This window comes from Panthera tigris, chromosome X, assembly GCF_018350195.1.
Source record: "Panthera tigris isolate Pti1 chromosome X, P.tigris_Pti1_mat1.1, whole genome shotgun sequence".
In the NCBI taxonomy this organism is placed as follows: Eukaryota; Metazoa; Chordata; class Mammalia; order Carnivora; family Felidae; genus Panthera; species Panthera tigris.
In genome coordinates, this window is record NC_056677.1 from 107,153,246 (window position 1) to 107,175,355 (window position 22,110).

The 22,110-nt window shown below is 37.4% G+C and overlaps 1 protein-coding gene across 1 annotated transcript in view; it reads right to left on the reverse strand.

Moving 5' to 3' along the window:
* The window catches only part of LOC102967133 (fibrous sheath-interacting protein 2-like), a 75,736-nt gene that overhangs the window by 7,005 nt on the left and 46,621 nt on the right, over positions 1-22,110 (reverse strand). Inside the window, 7 exon segments of the mRNA XM_042974106.1 lie at positions 4,075-4,118; positions 5,222-5,322; positions 6,366-6,860; positions 9,937-16,566; positions 16,568-17,321; positions 17,323-18,778; positions 19,928-22,109. Coding sequence (XP_042830040.1) covers positions 4,075-4,118; positions 5,222-5,322; positions 6,366-6,860; positions 9,937-16,566; positions 16,568-17,321; positions 17,323-18,778; positions 19,928-22,109 — 11,662 coding nt within the window.

Here is a 22,110-nt window from a genome sequence, read left to right on the forward strand (position 1 = left end):
CTGTTTCCTCATATGTACAATGGGGATGTGACTACTTTCTCACAAGAGGACCAGATGAAATAATGTGTATGTATTTGAATATATATTTTATACACATGTAATCATAAAGGACCAAGATGAAAAGATTCTCTCTGGATTACCCTTTGGGCCAAGGGCTCTAGAAAAAACATACTAAAACTTCAGATACTTTGAATATGAGGAGATCCCATAGTTGAATTATCTAATGAAACTGGTTAACCAGAATATCCAATAAATTTTATTATCAATTGCTAGTTATTCTAAGGTATCTAAATGTACTTTCCTGCCTTAGGAAGTCTTGTGTACTATACATATTTGAACTGATTTTTTTTTTTAATGATTGGGGCCATTTGGGTTTGTCCGGGCCATCATTCCAATATAATTTTTTAAACGTCTAGTCTAAGTGCATAGCAACCCTTCTGGATATATCTAAGAAGTTGTTTTGATAAAAAGGGGACGGACAAATTGCAGGTACTTGAGAGTTCCAGATAGAGTCAAGTTTAGATTTTATTGTCTGTGAAACTAAGAATCTGTATTGCAGCCCTCACCTCCCCACTGAATTCTAAACTATCCAACTGCTCATGTGATCTCTCCACTTGAGTATCTAATGGTCCCATTCTCACACACTTCAAACAGAATTCTTGTTCCCTGTCCCCTCTCCACTCTTGCTACCCACTGCCCAACCATCTCACCATCTGGTACCACAAGGCACTTAGTTGTTCAAGCCAAAATTGTAGGACCCATCCTTGATTTTTTCTATTTTCCTCACTTCCAACATCCACTCCATTAGCAGGTCCTGCTGATTCTACTTTCAAAATACACTCTGAATCTGTTCACTTTTTACCATCTCCACTGCTATACCCCTAGTCCAAGTCACCGTCATTTCTTGGCTGGATTATTGTTAAAGCCGCCTAACCAGTCTTCCTGCTTTAACCCTATCCTTACTCAGCTCACTCTCCAAATAGTAGCCATAGGGATTTTTTTTTAATTCATAAATTAGATTGTATCACTTCCCTGCAACCAAAAAGTAATCTGCAGGATTCTTGCTGCAACCCAAAAAGTAATCCACACTCCTTTCCATTGTCTATAACAAGCCCTAATGTGATCTGACCCCTAGCTATCTCTTTAACCCCATCTCATACCACTTTTCTTCTCATTGGGCTCCTGTTACTGGCCTTTATTCTTTTCCTCTAACATGCCAAGCTCATACCATCCTAAGGTCTTTGCACTTACTGGACCCTGTACCTGGGATCCTCTGCTTCCAGATCTTCCTGTAGCTGCTTCCTTTTGTCATTGAGGTCTGATGTTTCTGGACTTCTTGGACCAAACTAATCTAGCCAGCCACTCTCTATCATGTTGGCTCTTCTTTCTTTTTGTCATATTCATTCATGAATTCCACAAATATTTACCTAGTGCCTACTATGTGCCTTCTTTCTAGGCATGTGGGGATATAGCAAAGAGACAAAAATCCCTGTCCTCATGGAGCTAAATTCTAGGGGAGGGAGATAGCCAACAAACAAGTAAAAACATACAATCTATCAGGTGGTATAAATGCTAGGAAAAAAGTTAAAGCAGGGAAGGAGGATAGCGAGTGTGGGATGGTAGTAAGTGCTGGGGTTGCAATTTAAAAATCTTTTTTGATGTTTATTTATTTTGACAGAGAGAGAGAGAGAGAGAGAGAGAGAGAGAGAGAGCATGAGTGGGGGAGGGGCAGAGAGAGGGAGACACAGAATCTGAAGCAGGCTCCAGGCTCCAAGCTGTCAGCACAGAGCCCGATGCGGGGCTCGAACCCATGGACCGCAAGATCATGACCTGAGCCAAAGTCAGACGCTCAACCGACTGAGCTACCCAGGCACCCCTGGGGTTGCAATTTCAAAGAAGGTGCTCAGAGGAGGCTTTACTTAGAAGATGATACCTAAGCAAAGATCTAAAGAAAGTGAGGAGTGAGCTATGCAGATCTCTGAGAGAAGAATGTTTCAGGCAGCTCAGCAAGTGCAAATGTTCTGAGAAAGGAGAATGCCTGGCATGTATAAGGGCGTGTGTGGCTGGAGTAGAGTGCTTAAGAGGGATCCTAAGAAGAGGTGGTCAGAGAGGTTGTGGGGAGCAGGGAGAGCTGTCCAGACCATGTGGGGCCTTGTAAGCCGCTGTAAAGACTCTGGCTTTTACCCTACGTGAGATGGGGGGTACTTATTCTTATCTAGATTGATTGTGTTTATGTTGCCCCCTGAATCCCAAGTTAGAATGAGGGTAAGGACTTTGTTTCTCTTACTCAGGGCTTTATCTCTAGAACTTAGAACAGTGTCTAGCACAGGGAAAGTGCTCAGAGAATCTCTGTTGAATGTGATTGAACGAATAAACTCGAGTGGTGCAGTATTACCGAAGGATGTAGGAACTAAGCATAATACAGTGCAATGAAATTGAGGAAAACAATACAATGGGATTCAGGTTTAGGAGACTTGGGATCTATACTCTGACTCAGTGTATGACCTTGGACAAGTCACTTCCCCACCATGAACCTCAGGCTCTTCATCTTTATTTTTTTAAATAATTTTTTAAAGTTTATTTATTTATTTTGAGAGAGACAGAGAATGAGTAGGGGAGGTGCAGAGAGGGAGGGAGAGAGAGAATCCCAAGTAGGCTCCATGCCCAGTGCAGAGCCCAACACGGAGCTCGAACTCACGAGTGTGAAATCATGACCTAAGCTGAAATCAAGAGTCAGTCACTTGACCAACTGAACCACCTGGGTGCCCCAGATTCTTCATCTTTAAAGTAAAGTTACATTAGATGGCTTCTTTCTGGCTCTGATATCCTATGATGATTCCATACTGCAGGGTACACACCAGTGGTACATTACATCATCTTCTGACTATGACCTGCTCGTGGAATTCTGGTCAACTTAACAATACTCTATGGTTCATCATTTAATAAGTTTTATTTCCACTTAAAAGTGGAGAGGATAGCTTTCTTGAGTAACTTTTTGAGTGGGCTGCAGGCTTGAAATAATTAAGGTCAACTCCAGCCCTGTAGTTTGACTTTCAAGACCACTTTTATAGTAAACATTACACGCCCCCCTCTAGGCCAGTGCTGTCACTGTGAGAACCACATTGATCCTTTACAGTTTGAAAGAACAGGGGACCAGGGATGCCTGGTCATTTGGTTAAGCATCCAACTCTTGATTTCCGCTCATATCATGATCTCATGGTTTGTGGGATCGAAACCCACAGAGAGCATGCTCGGGATTCTCTCTCTCCCTTTCTCTGTGCCCCTCCCTGACTCCCACACACGCTGTCTCTCTCAAAATAAATGTTAAAAAAAAAGAATAGGTGACCAAAAACTCGAATTGTAAATATTTTAGTGAGTCAGTTCTAACAGAGACAAAAGATAAAATGGAATCTACCCTAGCAAGATTTTAACATGAACAGATAAATTTAGGTTTAATTTGTAGCTTTAAAAGCTTTTTTATACATTTTACTGGGGCTAAGCTAGTTATGCAATGCAAGCATACATTCTTAAGGAGATGATTAAATCCTAGTAGCATGAGCTCTAGTCCACGTACAGATATGATAAACTCATATTTCCTACAGGAGCATGGCAATTTTAAACTCTTAATATCACACCATGTACTTTATACCAGAATTATTAATGAAATCTTAGTGATTCAGTAAAAGCAAACTAGGGGTGCCTGGGTGGCTAAGTGGGTTGAGCGTGTGACTCTTGGTTTTGGCTCAGGTCATGATTCCAGGGTAGTGGGATCGAGCCCTGCATCAGGCTCTGTGCTGAGTGTGTAGCCTACTTAAGATTCTGTCTCTCCCTCTGTCCCTCTCCCCTGCTCTTACTCTCTAAAGAGAAGAGAAGAGAAGAGAAGAGAAGAGAAGAGAAGAGAAGAAGAGAAGAGAAGAAAAGCAAACTAGTCAGCTTATGTTAACTACACCCCCAAAGTAGGTCAACCTACTAGAAATTCCAGCATTAACTTCATGTTTCACAATAGGAAATTTATCAATGCTGAACAAAGTCTTTTTAAATAGTATCTAAATTGAGAAAAAAAATGAATCCAACCTTCTGATACTATGGCACTTGGATCTGAGGGACGATCACCACCACTAAAAAAAAAGATAAAGAAATTTCATTTTCTATGTATTTAATATATGAAGGAATACTGACTAAATTAAAGAAAAATCTGTCAAAATCATTATTCATATAATAGTAAATCTGGAATGGTATGTCTCTGAGTTTTCAAATCAAGTGCAAATGATTGCTACATCGACTTTTGTTTGGTTTTGTATGTGCCCTCTTTTCTTCTTCAGTGACACAAATAATTGAGAGTTGCCGGCAATACTGCATGTAACATACTGTATTACCTGTATGTTACAACCATCATAAAGGGAGAGAGGATCAATGGTGGGCCAGGGGTAGTTGTCCTAAGATGGCATCAGGTCAAAAAGAAACTTAATTTCATAGTGCGAGGTGGAAAAGAATATAGTTGCCATCAGGTAGATTTTTCTCCTTATACCCTATTTCTCCCATGATGCAAAGTGCTCCTCTTCCCAGTTTGTGAATATTTTTATAAACATAAAAACAATTTTAGGCATGTTTGGACTACTCTAGAAAAAGTGTTAACCAGACTTCAAGTCTACAGTGTCTCCTATAAATATTGCATAGTCCAGCCTTTCTCTCACAGTCTCCCCCAACTTGGATGGACTTATCTAAATCTCATCCATCCTTTAAGGCCCGACTCAAACTCTACTGGTTTTGAGAATTCTTCCCTGAATGCTCCAACCTACATAACCCCTCCATTTTGGGGATCCCTGTAATAGTGCCTCACTGTTGAGTGTTTAGGTACATAAGGAAACTAAGTAGGAAGCCCTTTCTGTGGGCCATTAGTGCAGGAACTATTGTTGATCCAGGGCCTGTCTCTTAGGTTCCAGTCTGACACATTTAAGACTTAATCTAACTATACTAAGTAGACCACTGTAATAGAAAGAAGCAAGTAGAGACCAGATAAATAGGAATGAGAGAGAAGATGGAAAGGGGAGGCCTAGGAAGTAACCACAGAGGGGAACGAGGGGAAGGAGTTGAGGGGAGTTTGAGGGGCAAGACACTGGCTTCCTCACAGGTTTACTTGAGGGGCCCATGCTTCCCACCAACATAATTTCATTTCATTTCTATTTTCTTAGCCAACTCGTATTGCTTTAATTAACTGTACCTAGAAAATGAAGGCAGATCCTCTTCATTGTACGAGGATGAACTCATAATTCTATGTAAGAAGTAATGTACCGGTTCAGTACTAGATTTCATTTCTTCTGTCTGGAAAAGTACAAGTCAGGTAATTACAAAAAGGAAATTTTGTAATAAATCAAGTAAAATATACTATAATGTTTCCTTAGTTATCTATGTAGCCAGCATTTCTAACCAGGCACACTATGTTTGCTCCTGAAATCTCACATGGCTTCCATTTAATAAATAGATCCTAATAAATAGATCTGAGTTTATGTTGAGGCTATTGTCCATGGTGCGCTCTCTGAATTGGCCAGAGTTGTCTTTCTGTGTTTTCTTTTCTCTGGTTCACTGCAGTTTTGGGGTTAACCTGGAAATTATTACAAATGGATAATCCAGGATATTGTCTCACCAGGAAATCCTAAATGATGTGTATTCTTCAAACACATTTATGGTACAATTTTTTGGTACAGCTAACCCAAGAGGACAATGAGGCCCAGACCATCATTAGGATACAGAACCAGGGACAGGAGATGTGCATCAAAGTGATAGTGGGACTTATGGGCTGAGGAATATTCAACATACTTTGACTAACTTGCTATGTTGCAACAAGTTGGATAAGTAATTTTTGAGAAAAAAAAGTTAAGTAACTTGCCCCAAGGCCACATGGCTACTAAGTGGCATAGCCAGAATTCAAACCCAGATAGGCTGAATTTGCATGAATCTTTTTACTCCCCTCCAGCCCGTCTTCTGGTCTTGCCCATTGGCATGAAGTTTCTGCACACAGAACTTCCAGCGAGTATTTATAGGTTTGAGTACAAAAAAGAATTAAATCAATGATTTTAAATAGTTAGAATGCATTTCTCCTAACTGGTTTCCATTTTATTTTTTTCTTGTCCTTCTAACTAACTTAGGACTCTTTCTAGGATCTATTTTTCTTCAATTGACGCTTCTGGCTTCATCTGTTAATCACTTCCCTTTCGTTGTAAATATCATCAAAGTTGGGAGACACTGCCTGGATCCAGTTTATGACCTTTTCTTCCTATCCAATGTAAATTACTTGGACTAAGTTTGTGAAACTCTGTGCCTTTTCTATAGAAACCTGGTCATTGATAGTCACATTTGTCACTTACACTTAGTTGTGTCTTTCTTTCCGAAAAGGAAGAATCTGTGACAGTTGAGGATTTGGACTTGGTCACATCAGGCTTAGAAACAGTTCTTTGTTGTGTCTCCTCAGATTCTGTCCGTTGAGTTGGTGATGCTTCAGTATTTGTTGTAGTTGCAGTGGATTTGGGATGACAATATTTTCCTAGTGACAAAAATTTTTTCAGATTTCTCTTGCTCATCAGTGGCTTGGCAAAAGCCATTGTGCTTGTAATGGGCTTCATGTCTTCTTTTACTTGATCTTCAAATGGGACTTCTGGAAGTTCTTTCATAACCTCTTGTAAAACAACTTCATCTTCATCAGAAGTTAAGCTCTCTTCTATTTTATTTTCTGAAACTCTTGGATCAGTATCATGAGTTATCAAACGAATGATAAGATCTTTTTTGCTGTGGACGTCTTTTAAAAGCTCCACTTTGGTGATGTCAGGCTTTATTAAATTTTGAAATGAATTCCTACTCGCAGTCTGGAATTGAAGAGACAATTAATATTAAAAACAACAGCCTCATTTTTTCTTGTGGTTATATAGTAATAAAGCAATTTTCATATGGTCGTCAGTTTCAATTTAGTAAAATTATCCTCAAATGCCATTTACTGGTATAGTAGTGGCATATTTAAAGAAGAAATAAATAAAAAAATCATAAGCAATATTTGTTCATTCAACAATCTTTTTGTTTTGCATTCAAGAATAGTGTCATTTGGTCCAAAGAAGGGAACCTACATAAGTTTTTTCTTTTGCTTCACACTTTACTTTTTTCTTGCCAAGAAATGCAAAATGCACAAATACTTTAATTACATTCTGTTTTCATTATTTACCTGGAAAGTTCTGTTAAGAGATTTAGACATGACAACATGTTTTTCTAAACTTAGTGAGGGAACTAATCATAGAGCAATCTAAATATAGACATTTTCATGAAAAAAAGAGGCAAGATATTGGCTGACCTGGATTCTAAAAAATGATTGTGAAGGGCTTTGAATGTTCACTTGTCACCCCTCTACATTCTAATCCTTGAAGATGTTTTCCTAAAGGAGCTTCAAAGAGTAAATCTTCATCTCTCCTCACCTCCCTAGTCAATTGTCATTTTCCATTGTGCAATGGTAAAGACAGATCAAGGAAAAGACAGTTATAATTAAATAAATGATTTTTCCTATTTCTGTAGCCTTTGATGATGCCACAGAACATTTAAATCAATTTGAATTATCAATCTTACATCTCTGTAACACTGCAAACCAGATTTCCAGAGAAATGGTCCCTTACAGTAATACCTTTTGTGCAAAACAAAATGAAAGAAGAACTGCTGCTAAGAAACTGAAACACCATCAATTTTGATGATCTGTGCTGGCGGAAGGAAATAATGGTTCAAAAACGCAAGTCATCTATGTGGCTCTGGAATATATCACTGTGTGAGTCTTTGATAGACATGTGGCTGGTGTGTTGGAAACTTTTGGTACCTCAAAATAGCACATGAAGCACACTGCTTGAGGATTCCTGACTGAAGACTAGCCTGGGAGTTGTCTGGGTTCCTCAAACTGATGTACTGTTCTTTCTGAAACCTCCATCTCCACGTTGGGGATGGACAGCACTGCTATCCAGATAGCTGCAAAGTATCTGTCTTAACTGAGCTATCTATATCTGTTTGCTTTTCTTGAGACAGCTTTTGCTTCCCTTAAGAGTAGCAGCAGTAGTTGAGGGCCGCCTGGCTGGCTTAGTCGGTCAAGCGTCTGACTTCGGCTCACGTCACGATCTCGCGGTTCATGAATTCGAGCCCCCATCAGGCTCTGTGCTGACAGCTCAGAGCCTGGAGCCTACTTCAGATTCTGTGTCTCGCTCTCTCTGCCCCTCCCCTGCTCATGCTCTGTCTCTCTCTGTCTCAAAAAGAAATAAACATTAAAAATTAAAAAAAAAAAGAGTAGCAGCAGTAGTTGATTTGATTAGCTAATCTCTTCCAACTTTCTGTGGGATTAAAGAGACAGTTAAAGTACTGATAAAAGATGTAAAAGAAGAAAGCAGGTAACCAAGACTGACAGATATTTCTGCAGATGATTAAGAGATAATGACCTGGGAGTAATGTTCTTTGTTTAGACACATAGATCTTGTACCCAAGGAATTACTTATATATACATTAAGGCTACTAAGTAAATGTAATTTTGAGAACCCAGAGAGAAAAGGACATTTTAATACTGGAAAGGACCTTCATCTGGTCCAAGAAACTAAGGACCAAGGAGACTCCATCGGTGTCTATGACAATCTCAGTACTTGAAACAAAAAACGTACCCATAATGTATTCACCAGCTCTGAGACTTAGTTCAGTGGGTTGTAAAATAATGCTAAGGAAAATCTGCTCCTAGGCTTATGCTCCAGGCAGGCTGGTTCTATAGAACTTTGTGCGGTTTGTAAATCACAGGCCACATCCTGAGTGTGAGTGCACACCATCATCCTTGCAAGAGGCTCATTTATACAGAGGGGCTTTGGTATTCATTACATGGGAACGTGGGAGCTGGATCAGTGTAACTCCATCTGGAAAGACAATTCCTATGCCCTAGTGCCCTAAGATCTGTAAACAGAACTATTTTTTCAATAGTTATATTGTTTTTTTAAATATAATTTATTGTCAGATTGGCTTCCATACAACACCCAGTGCTCATCCCAACGAGTGCCCTCCTCAATGCCCATCACCCACTTTCCCCTCTCCCCCACTCCCATAAACCCTCAGTTTTTTCTCTGTATTTAAGAGTCTCTTATGGTTTGCCTCCCTCCCTCTCTGTTTTTCAATAGTCATATTGTACCAAGGACAGTGTTTTCACATTTCAAGCCCCTTTTAAGTATATTCAGAGCCCAAATATAGGACTTCAGAAAAACTAGTTCATAAAACCAGAAGCATGAAGACAACTGTGTCTAGAACAAGGGTACAATAGGAAAGAAACTGGGCACCTCCTAAGTGTGTATGAATATAGGAAACTGGGAAAATGTTATGTAATGAACACAAAATGAGAAGAAACAAATAAACTTTAAAGAGCTTGCAGCCTGATGTTTGTTGATGAAAGTTTCTAAGTAAAATCAATACTACTGTGAAGCCTTAAGTTTGAAGATTTCAATCTTTAACAGGTTTACCTGTTATTCTAACTGGCCCTTTTGGACCCATACAGTACTATGATAATGCACATCCATAAAAAAAGAATTGTGGGGATTATAAAAATCACGTTTCTTCCGAGTTGCCAAATGAGGACTACAATTCCAGTCAGTCCTGTTTACTGTTAAGGGTATTTCCCCGTATTCCCATTCTTCAAGAAATGGCAGTTTAGTCTGACTGGCTAATGGAAAATAGCCTGCCACCTTTACACTGAGCCACACTGCTGATGGGGTGAGTCCCAGGGAAGCACGGAATTGGATGAATCAATGTCCAATTCTACTGGGCTGGACAAGAGAAAATTGACCGTATTTTACAAATGCATTCCCATAGACCTACCTGAGGAAGGAAATCACAAGACAAGTAGGTCTCAGTAACTACTCATTTCTTTTCACCATTGTGTTTAGCACTTACCTCTAATGGCTTTATATTCAGTCGTCCCCCTTCATCCAATGAGACGCGTCTTTCTTTCTTTCCCTTTCCTGCATCAGGTGTGTCCACTGAGTGACTCCTCCCACTTATTGCCATTCTTCTCAGTGCTTCAATGCTATGTCCAGTTCTAGTTAAACACTCCATCTGCAGTCTCTCAAGAGGTTGTGTTTTTATAGAAATGACTCCTAAGTGTTCTGCAACAATGTCTGGATCAATATTGATTGGTTGTTTCCCACGGTGAGGAAATATTTTAATTGGAAGTTCCTCTTTGCTTAAATCTTGACCTAATTCTTTTTGCTCTAGCTCAGGCCCTCTTTTAACACCATGGTCATGCACCTTTTCAACAATTCGACCAACATCCAAATCGCCAAAGAGATCAGCCTGTGAATCTTGTGGGCTAATTGTTTCTAATGGACAACTGGAAACTTTACTGATGATTAAAGAAGCTACCTGTTTAGAGAAGACATTGTTTGTACCTTTCATGTCATAATAAAGTTCTTCATGTGTTCCAGATTGTTGTAGTACATGATTATAAATAGAATCGACCATCTGAGAAATAATTTCTATACTTTCTGGATTTAAAAAGTTTTCTTCAGGATTAGTAGCTACAACACTAATATTATTTATGGAAATTTCAGCTGTCACAGATTTTGTCAATTGAGATGCAATTTTATTTACCTCAGACTTTGATAATTCTTTAGCATTTTTGCTTGAGGCACTTGGCAACTTTATTAGTTTAGCCAAGAACAAGGCCAGGGTTTCCTCTAAAAACCTGGCATCTAACACAGTCTCTTTTTTGGTTGAAGGCTTTTTCCTTGACTTGAGGCCATCAATAATCTTAACCACCTTTTCCATAATTTTGACAGCTTCCAGAACCAACTCTGGACTTGATGTTTCTCCTTCTACTTGAGGATGAAATTCTGAATTGGAAATTTCCTTCACCATTAAAAATCCTATTATATCAGAGAGAACATTGCTCTTACCTATTAAATCTTTATACACTGAAATATGAGAGCCAGAGAGCCTTAAAACACTGTTATAGACAGAAGTAACCACTTTTTCAATAGTTGTACTATCTGCTAAAGATACAGTGGGTGATTCTTTGGCCTGTGGCACTATAATAATTTGACTTTTAGAGAGATGTTCTTGGAATGAGTTTAAGATTTTTGAGATTATTGTTTGCATTTCAGCATTTAGAGAATTGTTTTGTTTCTTATCCACTTTTGGAAACATAGATAAAAGCTTTGACAAAAAAATTACAGCAACCTCTTCTATTATGTTAAAAGGCAGTTTGTAAGCCCAGGATGGCTGAGGCTGGGGAACTTCAGTGGTTTGGATAACATCTTTAAGGATATTTTCAACAACATTGTCAACTTCTATATATTGATGTGGTGTTAGCTCTCCAGAAAAATAGTTCTGCAACTGGTTGCCAGCCACTTCCTGTATAACTAAATTAACTATGGTTTCTGAAAGGATTTTACAACCACTGCTGACACAATTTTGTATGCTCTCTTGAGATCCAAACTGTGGCAATAGATTATTATAAATTGTCTGAACAACCAATTGAATAATTTCATCATCATTAGGATGTAAGGATTCTACATAATGTACAATCATATCTTCATCTTTGGAGATCTCTGCCATAATTGTACCTACTAACTTCATTTGAAGGAAATCCAGTTCTGCGTACAAATTATCTTCAGATATTCCTGTTTTAGCATTGGATACTGTTGAGAAAATTTTTGATAGGAGAGAAGAAATTATACTTTCTAAAAATTCGCAAGGTAGCATTATGGTATATGGTGATGATGTTTGACATTCTTTGCAGGCTGTTTGGACTACGTTATGGACCTTTATCATAACCTGCTTAGATTCTAGAGGCAAACATGCTGCAGCTGGAACCTCATCATAAAGTAGCAAGCTGAGCTGATGCTGCAAAATTTCTTCTATTACTGCATTAGCTAGCTTTCTTACTAAATTTTCACCATTACTATTTATGTCCTTATAAATGGAGTCTTGAGATCTATATTCCTGCAAAATATTGCATATAGAGGAGTGAACAATCTTATTGACCAACATTTTATCACTTGATGGTATGTTAGCCATTGAAGGTGCCTCATCTGAAAAAGGTGTTTTAGTTGCAGGTGCCATTTTTTTCTGGGGAGGTGCTTTATCCACAGATGGCTCTTTTTGCCTGAGAGGTACATTGTGAACAGATGAAACTTTATCTGCAGGTGGGAGGAACTGACCAACCTGACCTGGGCTTAACACTTTAATTTGAGCATCTGAAAACTCTTTTAACAGAGAATCAATGAGTTTCATAGCTGTGTCATAGACCTCAGCTTGATTTACATTATTGGTTACGTTTTGACATGCAGCATCTGTACCCAGTGAGGAATTAAAAATCAATCTGTTAACTATTTCAGAGATAACATTTTCTAAAAAGTTAGCAGGAAAAAACCTGGGGTTATTTTCTGATGGACTGTCTGGTTTACTTTCAATCTCTTTATCTTTAGTTTTCTCATTCTCTTCCTCTTTTGCAGGAACATTCTCTTTAGCTGAATTTGTTAAGGCAGGCTGGGCAAAATTTTTGCCATCCTCTTGAGAGACATATGCTGCTTTATCATGTAGGGGGTTTGGGGATTTTCTTAGAACCCCTTTCTTTTTATTTGCCACACCTCCAACTAACCCTGATGCTAGGGTAGTTAATTCACCCTTCATAATGCTAGGTATAGTGATACAGGTTGGCTCATGGATGCTGCCTATTTTCATAGATGTGTCCTCCTTTTTGAAATTCCCCTTTCCATGAAGTGCTCCTCTACCTATTTCCAAAGTGTCCATTACATCTTTCAGGCCTGAAGTCAGAGAAGTAAGTGTAGATAACTGTTCTAGTGAAGAAACTGGGTGGTTCTTCAAGCTTCTGTTTATTTTTGTAAAGTTATTATATGGTAGGTGTTGAACTCTTTGGATGATGTTATCCACATTTAGAAATGAAAAGAAGGTGGAAGACCAGTCTCCTGAAAAAAGGGGTTGAATCTTGAAAGCAGAGATTGCCTTTTTGGCTAAAGCAGCTATCATCTCTATAACAATGTTACTTCCATCATCTTTCTGAACATCGTTAGATCCATACATTTCCATGACCTCACTGTATACAGAATCAGATACTTTATTGACTGTCTCTTTATCTATTGGTGGAAAAGAAAACATTTCTCCAACATTTGCTAGGACTTTAATCTTACTTTTCCGAAATTCCCCAATCAGGGCATTTGCAAATTTTATAGCCATGCCCATGAGGTCTTCTTCTGATATCTCTTTGTCCTTAGGGTTTTCAGCAATACTTGGGAGAGTATAAAATTTGTGAACAAGGTCAATTATGACATCTTCCAAAAATGTAGCAGAATACACAGAAGCCTGTGGGAAGGGCTGTTTGTTTTCTTTATCAAGTTCTAAGAGTTCAATGATGTGGTCATTTTTGGGTAAGTCATAGGGAGGTGATTCTTCATCATGTAAAAATGGCTGCAGATGGTGGTCCACAATTTCTTTCATAATAAAACCAGCTATTCTCTTGAGGAATGAGTCTCCCTTTTTGCATGTATTGCTCTGTGTTTCATCTTCTAATTTAATTTTTTTCATAATATTATTACATATGGAGTCAATAAAGTTCTCAGTTGCCCCTAACTTCATACTTTCCACATGCTCCTCTGCTGTGGCAAGTCTAATTTCATGTTCAGAAATTTCTGTTATAATTTCATCAGTCAGTTTTGAAGCTGCATTCACAAACTCATAATCTGGTGGCACCTCTTTCTCATTTAGTTCAGTTTCAGTCTCAAATGAAGGGAATATATGTGCTAGAAGCTTGTAAATAATATCTTCTAAAAGGGAACATGGAAATACAGTCATACATGATGGCACAACATGGCTATCATTGTTGATGGTGTCAAGCACATTTCTGATGATGTTCTCATCTTGGAGGGAGGAATAGGAATAAGCTGCTAATTCTCCCAAAACTAATGACTCAACTTGATAATCATAAATTTCTTCTAATAGCAAATAACCTATTTTTTCCCCAAAACTAACAGCATCACTTTGTATAGCTCTATAAATATGAATCAGAGATTTATAATCATCTAATATTTTTTTGTAAATTAGGCTGACAGTTTTTTTAACCATTTCTTTATATCCTTCTGAAAAATACAGTTTTTCATCCAAGTGATCTGCAACTAAAATTTCTGACATGGTGAATTCCAGCACAATTGATTTTACTAATGTTGTAACAACGTTCGTTATGTTGGCTTTTGCTTTACATGGGTTCTCAGCAGCCAAGACATTATGTGAGAATACATAGAGGATTCTGCATAAAAGCTCAGAAATTACATCCTCTAAAAAGACAGCTGAATTCACAATAAACAATAATTCTCTTTGTTCAGGATCTGTTGCTCTCTGTTGATAAGTTTGACCCACTGTACCTGAAGGAAAAGTTTCATCTCCAGATAAAAATGACTCAAAATGATGGTTAAATATTTCTTTTATTATATAACTTGCTGTTTTTGTAATAGGTATATTATTCATGCCTTCTTTATCTTTTGTAAGAGATTGGTATAGACTTGAATGAGAAATATCAGTGTAAATGGCCTCAACCATAGCCTGGATGTCTTTCTTTGAAGCCACATTTTGTTTTTCATTTCCATGTTTAATAATGCATATTGCATGTTTAGAAATTATTGACATAGTTTCACCAATCAGCCTCACAAATGCATTGCTGAAGTCTGACTGCAAAAAATCCGGGTCTTCTGCACTGCAGTTCAATGGACTTATCTGAGATAAAACCTGAGTGACTATTTTTTCCAAATGTGTATGTGATAATACAGTGGTATATGTTGTATAGGTCTGTCTTCGGGGTCTTGATTTACTAATAGCATAATGAACTCTCTTTATCAAAACATCAGCATTGAGTCTTGAATATGATTTAAAAGGCAGCTTTGCTATAAAATCTGGATGAATTTGGAAATCAAAAACTTCAGCCAGTATAATTTTAGTTACCCTTTCAGCCAATGTTTTTGTATCCTCAAGAAAGCCTTTATCAGGTCCCAGTTCATATTCTTGTAAAACTTTGCTATATGCTGTGTCAATGACTTTGATCACTATGTCTCTGTGTACTGGTGGCAAACACAATTGTTCCTTTGCATTTTCTAGGATGCTAACTTGAGCTTTTGAGAATTCTTCCGTTATCAAATATATGAGTTTTTCAGCTGTTGCCAACAGTTCTTTTCCTGAATCTCTTATTGAGTTTGTTTGCACAATACCTAACACCCTGTGGAATATTTTGCTTAAAACCCCAGTGATTACATCTTCCAAAAAGGCTGAGGAGTAAACACCAACAAAAACATGCTGCTTTCTCATATCATCAAAATGTGTATATGATGGAGGAAGTAATGACTTTTCATACACAAATGGATGGAGATGCTGCTGACAGATATTTTTAATGATATAACCTGCTAATCTGTCAATAAGAACATTGTTACTGTTTGTGATATCATGCTCAACTGCTTCTTTAGACCCAGAATTTTGCAAGATATTTCTTAATACAGAATCAGCAAGATGCTGAGCATCATCCTCTGAATAAGTAGATTTGGTTTCTTCATCTTTTGAAAATCGAATTTCATGTTGGGAAATTTTCATCCTAATATCACTGATTAGCTTTGAAGAGATTTCACTGCAATTAATTCCTAATCTACCTTTTGGGGTTTCACTGCATGGAACCATGTTAGATGTAGAAGGAAAGATTCTAGATAACAGTACTCTAATTATGGCTTCTAAAAATGTGTATGGCAGCAAGGTGTTAGATGGAGATAGATGCTGGCTTGACTTGGTAGTTTCACTGCTGTCACTAAAGATGTTCTGAATAATGTTCTCTGCTGTTAAAGTAGCATAGGAGGAAGCTGACAAATCCCCAGAAAACAGTGGGTGAAAAAGATAATCAGAAATAGCATCCACAATTAAATTGGCAACATTTTCTGCAAAAATATCACTGCTTTTGAGTTCTTCATTGTCAACCTCAGGGGCTAGCCCATGATGTTTCAGAACGTCCTCATAAACTGAATTGATGAGTTTATCCACAGTGTCTGTATCTACAGTGGGGAAAGACTGTTTTTGGTCATCACGAAGAATGCAGATTTTAGCTTGGTTAAAATGGTTATTTATTGAGTTTACTACTTTTTGGGTCATTTTATCCAGTTCATATTCAGTGTTATATTTTGGATTAAAGACCTTTGATAATAGTCTGGCAACAATATCTTCTACAAATGCATTAGGATAAAAGTCCATACCTAGTGATGATGGCTTCAGAGGTCTATGTGACTCTGTGACCTCACTGAGAACCCCTTTAACCATATTTGATATTTCATCCAATGGAGTCATTGAACAAGGTAAGCTCTCTCCACACAAGAAGGGTTGAAGATGATTGTCAATAATCTCTTGAATAATGAGACTGGCCATTCGGTCAAGCATAACTGGGCTTTGGCTTACTATACTTTTCTGTATTGACACAAGAGAGTCAGATATTTGTAAAACATTATTATAAACAGACTCCACCATATTTTGAAGGTTTTTTTTCTGTATATAGATGTTGACAATTATATTTAGTGAGCCAAATCTTATGCTTTGAAATGGCTAACAAAACCTTATTTATTATACAGGTGGGCATCTCATTAAAATCTGAAGTCATTAAATACTTCTTTCCAAAGCAAGAAGCCTTGCAGGGTGGAGAAATGAGCTGAAATAATAACTTTCTGATGACATTTTCTAAAAATGAGTGTGATAATATGGTAGTATAGCCCGCTGAATGTTGACCTTGGTAATTAAGTTCTCTCAGGTTGTTTTGAAGTTTCTGCAATATATTTTCAGCTTTAAGAGGGTAATATGAATTAAGCATGATCTTTCCTACAAAGCACAATGGGAGCTGGTAGTCTACACTCTTTTTCAATATGCCATTAGTTATCTGTTCTGCTATTGAGGTGGTAGCATGTGTCAGATGATGGCCACTGGTAACTTGTAATGCATATTCCCATGAAACATCATTATTAACTGAGTCAACAATCTTTCTAACAGTTTCTTTATTGATTGATGGAAAACATATCCTTTCTTCAACATCCTGTAAAACAGTGATTCGAGCATTGTTAAATTCATTCACTACAGAGTTGACATCTAATATATTTATCTCATTGAGCTGAGCTTCAGTGATGTTTACATTTTTGCCCTGCAATGAGGTAGAGAGATTAAGGAAAATGTCTGCAATTATTTCCTCCAGAAATGTGGCAGAGTAAACCCCTGTGTACATGCATTCTGGATGTTTCATGTTAAGAATGGCTGTTGCATTCTTTTTTACCTGGTCTTTGAAGAGGAGGTAGAGGAGGGAATTTTCCTGAAAATTGCTTACAAAATTGGACTTGTGTTTTGGAATGTACCACCCTGGGATTATTCAGTGGTTCTGTCAAAGGCTTGCTGTCATAACTCATGAATCTTACAGAGTGTTTACCCAGTCTTGATTCTTTTAATTCTGGCCTTTTTCCTTTGGGGAAGCTAGGGAGTCTTTCTCTAGTACTATACGTTAAATTCTTGCTTGTAAAAAGTGGACTTCTGGGAGGTTGATGTATACCACATGACAGTTTTTCTATTAAGGATTTTACCAAGGTATGGGAAGTAATACTAAGCATAGATTCTTGATTTATTTCTGCCAGATCTTCCAAAAGGTCTGACATGTCATATTCTTCAAATGGTGAACCAGAGTCCATAGTTTCCCTGCAATAATCCTCTACATGTTGTAGTATGTTGAACAGTTGACCTTCTACTGAAATTTCATCAGAAGGGGGGCTATCTGTAAGGAAGTTGTTGGCTGTACATTCTTCCAAAAGTATTCTAATAAGTTTCTCACATACAACATTCAGAAGAAAAGCTGATTTGGGGGAGAGTCCTGGGTTATTTCTAGGTATTCTAAGGGTTTGCTGATTATTTGAAGATAGGAACATTTTTCTTGGTATTTTATTGGAATTCATGTCCCAATTTGGGCATTCATCTGGCAAAAACAAACTGAAAACAATATTGAAAATTTTATTGACTACCTCCTTGGATCCATGAGTTTTTAGGCTACCAGCCAGAGTGCCTAACTTACATGCCAGTGAGTTTAGTTTATTTTTCTGTACTAGCTGATTAATTTGTTGAGTAGGAGTTGACTCCCAACCTCTGGGGCCTGTCTGTCTTTTCATTGTTTTGGTTTTGTTGCAAATGGGCAAACTATGGCTTTTAAGCATGGAGAGTGGCTTGTTTCTTCCTCTGCTGCCATGCTGATGCTTTATTCCTATTTCTTTGGACAGAACATGGATCACTCCTATTAAGAGATCCTGAAAGAGATCACCGAAGTCAGCCGCAGCTACTCTTGGGCAGTAAATATATTTTGTTTTCACAGAAACCACTTGTTGTGTAATGTCTTCCTTTAAAATGTCACTATTAATAAGGATTTGAATAATGATTTCAGAAATGTTTAAAGCAAGTCCTCTGACAGAAATTGACCAACTTGCAAACACTTGTGAATGAACTAGAATAACCTTGCTAAATGCTGCATCTTGGTTTTCCAGTAATTTCTGCTTTGTTTCACCATCTTCAGTACAGTCATAAATGCTTGAAATTATATAGGAAATAACCAGTTCAGTGAGATGTTCACAAAATTGATAAAGTGAAGAATCATAGTTAATGTCTTTTAGAGGCTGCTTTGATTCATATTTTTTCCTTAACGGTGTGGAAACAATAGATACTTTTTCATCAAGAGGACCTTAAAATACAAAACGTTACTATTTTTAACATGCATTAAGGGAAAATGTTGAGCATTCAAAATACTAACAATATTTTACACACGAATTTTACCTTGGGGGTACCTCAGTCAAGAAATAGAAAAACCTAGTCAAGGAAGGAACTGAGTTTTATTCAAATCTCTATTTCCCACATGTGGGACTTTACTTCCACCAGGACGTTAAGAAAATGGCCAAACAGAATTCAGATCTGTAAGTGTTTGTTTCTTTCTTGTATAAACATATTTCTAGCTTTTGGAAATCTTGGGGCAGAGAAATGATTTTCAACTTTAGGTGCAATGCCCTAGAGTGATTCCAGTGATAACTAGAGACCTCATATTATTCTTGAAAACATTTTCAGCTGTTTAGCTAATTATCCAGTTTGTGACTCTATAGTATACAGTAAATTGAACTGAATGAAACTGCTGATATTTGACAGTTTTTGACACACAAAAATGGCTATTTTATACGGTTCAACCCAAAAATATGCATGTAAGCATTCATAAAAAGGGAGTGCATATATCCTATTTGTAAGCATGGGTTTAGAGTATTGTACTTAAAAAAGAGCTTAAGTCAGAATAGTGGCACATGAACAGAACAAGCTTGATGCCACTGTTCTTGTAAACTCTATCATCAATAATTGCAAAGACTAACTGTATATATCAAAAATAAGTTGGATCATTACAGTCTATGTATGGAAAGTCTGACTATAATTTAAGAAATCATTCTTTTAAAAAAACACATAAAAAGAAAAATCCTCTTTGAACTTATGTTTGGGAATTTGCCTTTAGAGCAACTGTATATCCCAAGAAAGACAACTGGTTTCATCGTGTCCTAGTGATACCTCATGCCGAACAAAATATATCACTTTAAATTATGCCCATTTAGTTTCATCTGTTGATAGTGAAAACTGCACAACACTCCTCCAAATAAAACTTATGTAAATGTATCAACATTTTTTTTCCTTTTAGCATACTGACCAGTTGAAAAACACACAATCAGCCACCCCAAATCCAAGATTACTTTCAGAGAAGCAATGGATGCAGCTTCTTGGATGTGAGAGGTGAAACAAAACTCATGGATTTTTTTTTTCTAAAATGATGCCAATTCTTTATAAGTCATTCCTCACTCACCTCTGGCTTCAAAGTTCTTGAAATGTGTGACCACAGCTGTAGTAACATATCTTGCTACTAAATGGATTTCCTGTGGTCCCAGTTCTTGATCTGCAAAAGCAATGACTTCAGCCTCTTCAAGAGGTGCTATTTTTTCTAATATTTGGTACTTATCTTTCCATTTTTCCAGTAAAGTAAAATTGTCTACACTTGCTATAAGGCTTCTGTTTTCTTCTTTGGTTTTAGAGCTGATTCTTTTTTCCCATATTTTAAGCAAGCTTTTATTATCCTTTTGTTCTTCAGACATTAGAGACAAAGGCTTTTCCTTTGATACAAAAAATGGCTTCATTGTTTCTATACTTTCATTAGTTTGTGGGGTTTGACTTGAGAGGCCATAACTCAACAGCATCGTATTGACAATATTTTCTTCAGCTACACATATTTTGGGTGGAGAAATGGTTGTCTGTTTTTGGTTTAGCTTAACAACTGGTTTTGGGAACTCACAGTGATGAACTCTTTGATTTTCACCTTCTTCCATTTCTATGAAGGATGTGGAGTGCTCTGGTGCTGCTTGCACAGAGTCACCAGATTTCTGAGATGGTTTTTGTAAGATGCTGCCTTCTGGGAGAGAGCTGTTTCCTTTCGTGGCTTGATCAAAATGGCTGAGGCCTTGGCCTTCACTTCTAGAATATAATGGTTTAAGTTCTGATTCAAGCCCTTCCAATGGCTTTCTGGATTTAGGTGTATCACCTGCAGAGTATCTGACATATGAAGATAGATTTGAGGAAATCTTATCCTTTACTTTTCTATCTTCCTCTGAATAAAAATACAAGCCAGGGATTTGTGGAAGATCATCCCCACAGCTAACTCCCTTTGACTTTGAAGTGAACATTCCCATCCCAGTTACAAACTTGTGCCAATTGGCAGTGTTGGCATTTTCAGCTAATTGGAGCAGATTTTCCTTTGGATGGCTTTTTATCATAGATTCATAGAAATGAGTACACTGGTCCATCAGTGTGCTGATGATCTGACTTGAAGATGGTTCCATTTGGCATTTTTCTTTGTCTAGCTTGTTCTTAATTACACCAAGCATGTTATTGACAGTATTAGCAGTATAAGTAAGCAGTTCTGAATGGAATGAGTGAAGCTGTCGAAGGGTCGTCTTCATGTTCTCCTGGGAGATCATACTACTTGATTTAGATTCATCAGGAAACATATTCAGTTGTTGTAACTTGGGCAATATCGTTTTCATTAATGGCTTCTGTTGGACAGCAACAAAGTTTTCAATAGGTATTTTCACAATTTCAGAAAAAGCATATGTAGAGATATGTTTAAACTGTAGGTCTGCAAATGATTCTAAGGTGTTCAGAACCCCTTCCATGATCTCTTGAGCAATTTGGTGGCTAGAACCCCCAAATATTTTGTCTTTCAACTTTGTGTTATATGTTGGTACACTGTTGAGGATGTTTGTTGTTAAGGAGCCACCTTGATTTCTAGTAGTAGTTTCTTTCTTGCTTTCTAGCATCTCTTCACCATCTGTTATGAACATCTGAGTCATGAAGTACACCTCTAATTTTTCAAATAGCTTTTTAACAATTTCCTGACCAAATATGTTAATTTGTACTTGGGAACCCGCAGTTCTAAAGGCAGCTTTTTTAAAGTTGTACCTGCTTTCACAAGCATCAAGAAGTGACAAATTTAAAAGTGAAACAGATTGTTCTAATTCTTTTGTTTTCATTGAAATTTCATTCAAAACAGTCTCAGCTATCATCAATAGCTTATATTTTTCATTTTCTATGTCATTTGATTCTGTTTGCCATTTATCAAGCATTTGTTTAAAAATATCTTCTTTAGAAAAGACTTTCTCTAGCTGCGAAGAAACATTCTCCAAAGACAAATGGGCTTCTGGATTTGCAAGAGAGATTGCCCTAAAATTTGTCTGTGAAAGTTTGAGATCATGCGAGTATGAGCCTTTTGTTTGGCTGGCCAACTTGTTGTTCTTTGTAGCATATAATCCTTGCAAAACTGCATTAACTATTTTGCTTGCTGTCAAGATTTGATCAGAAGTTAAAGTGTTTATATTTACCATTAGCCTATTTTGCCTCATCTTTTGAAATTCACTTACAATTGTTTCCAGAATATTGCTTACTATATCCTTGGCATACATTTTTAGTTCCGCAGTGGGGAGTTTTTTCTCACTAAGG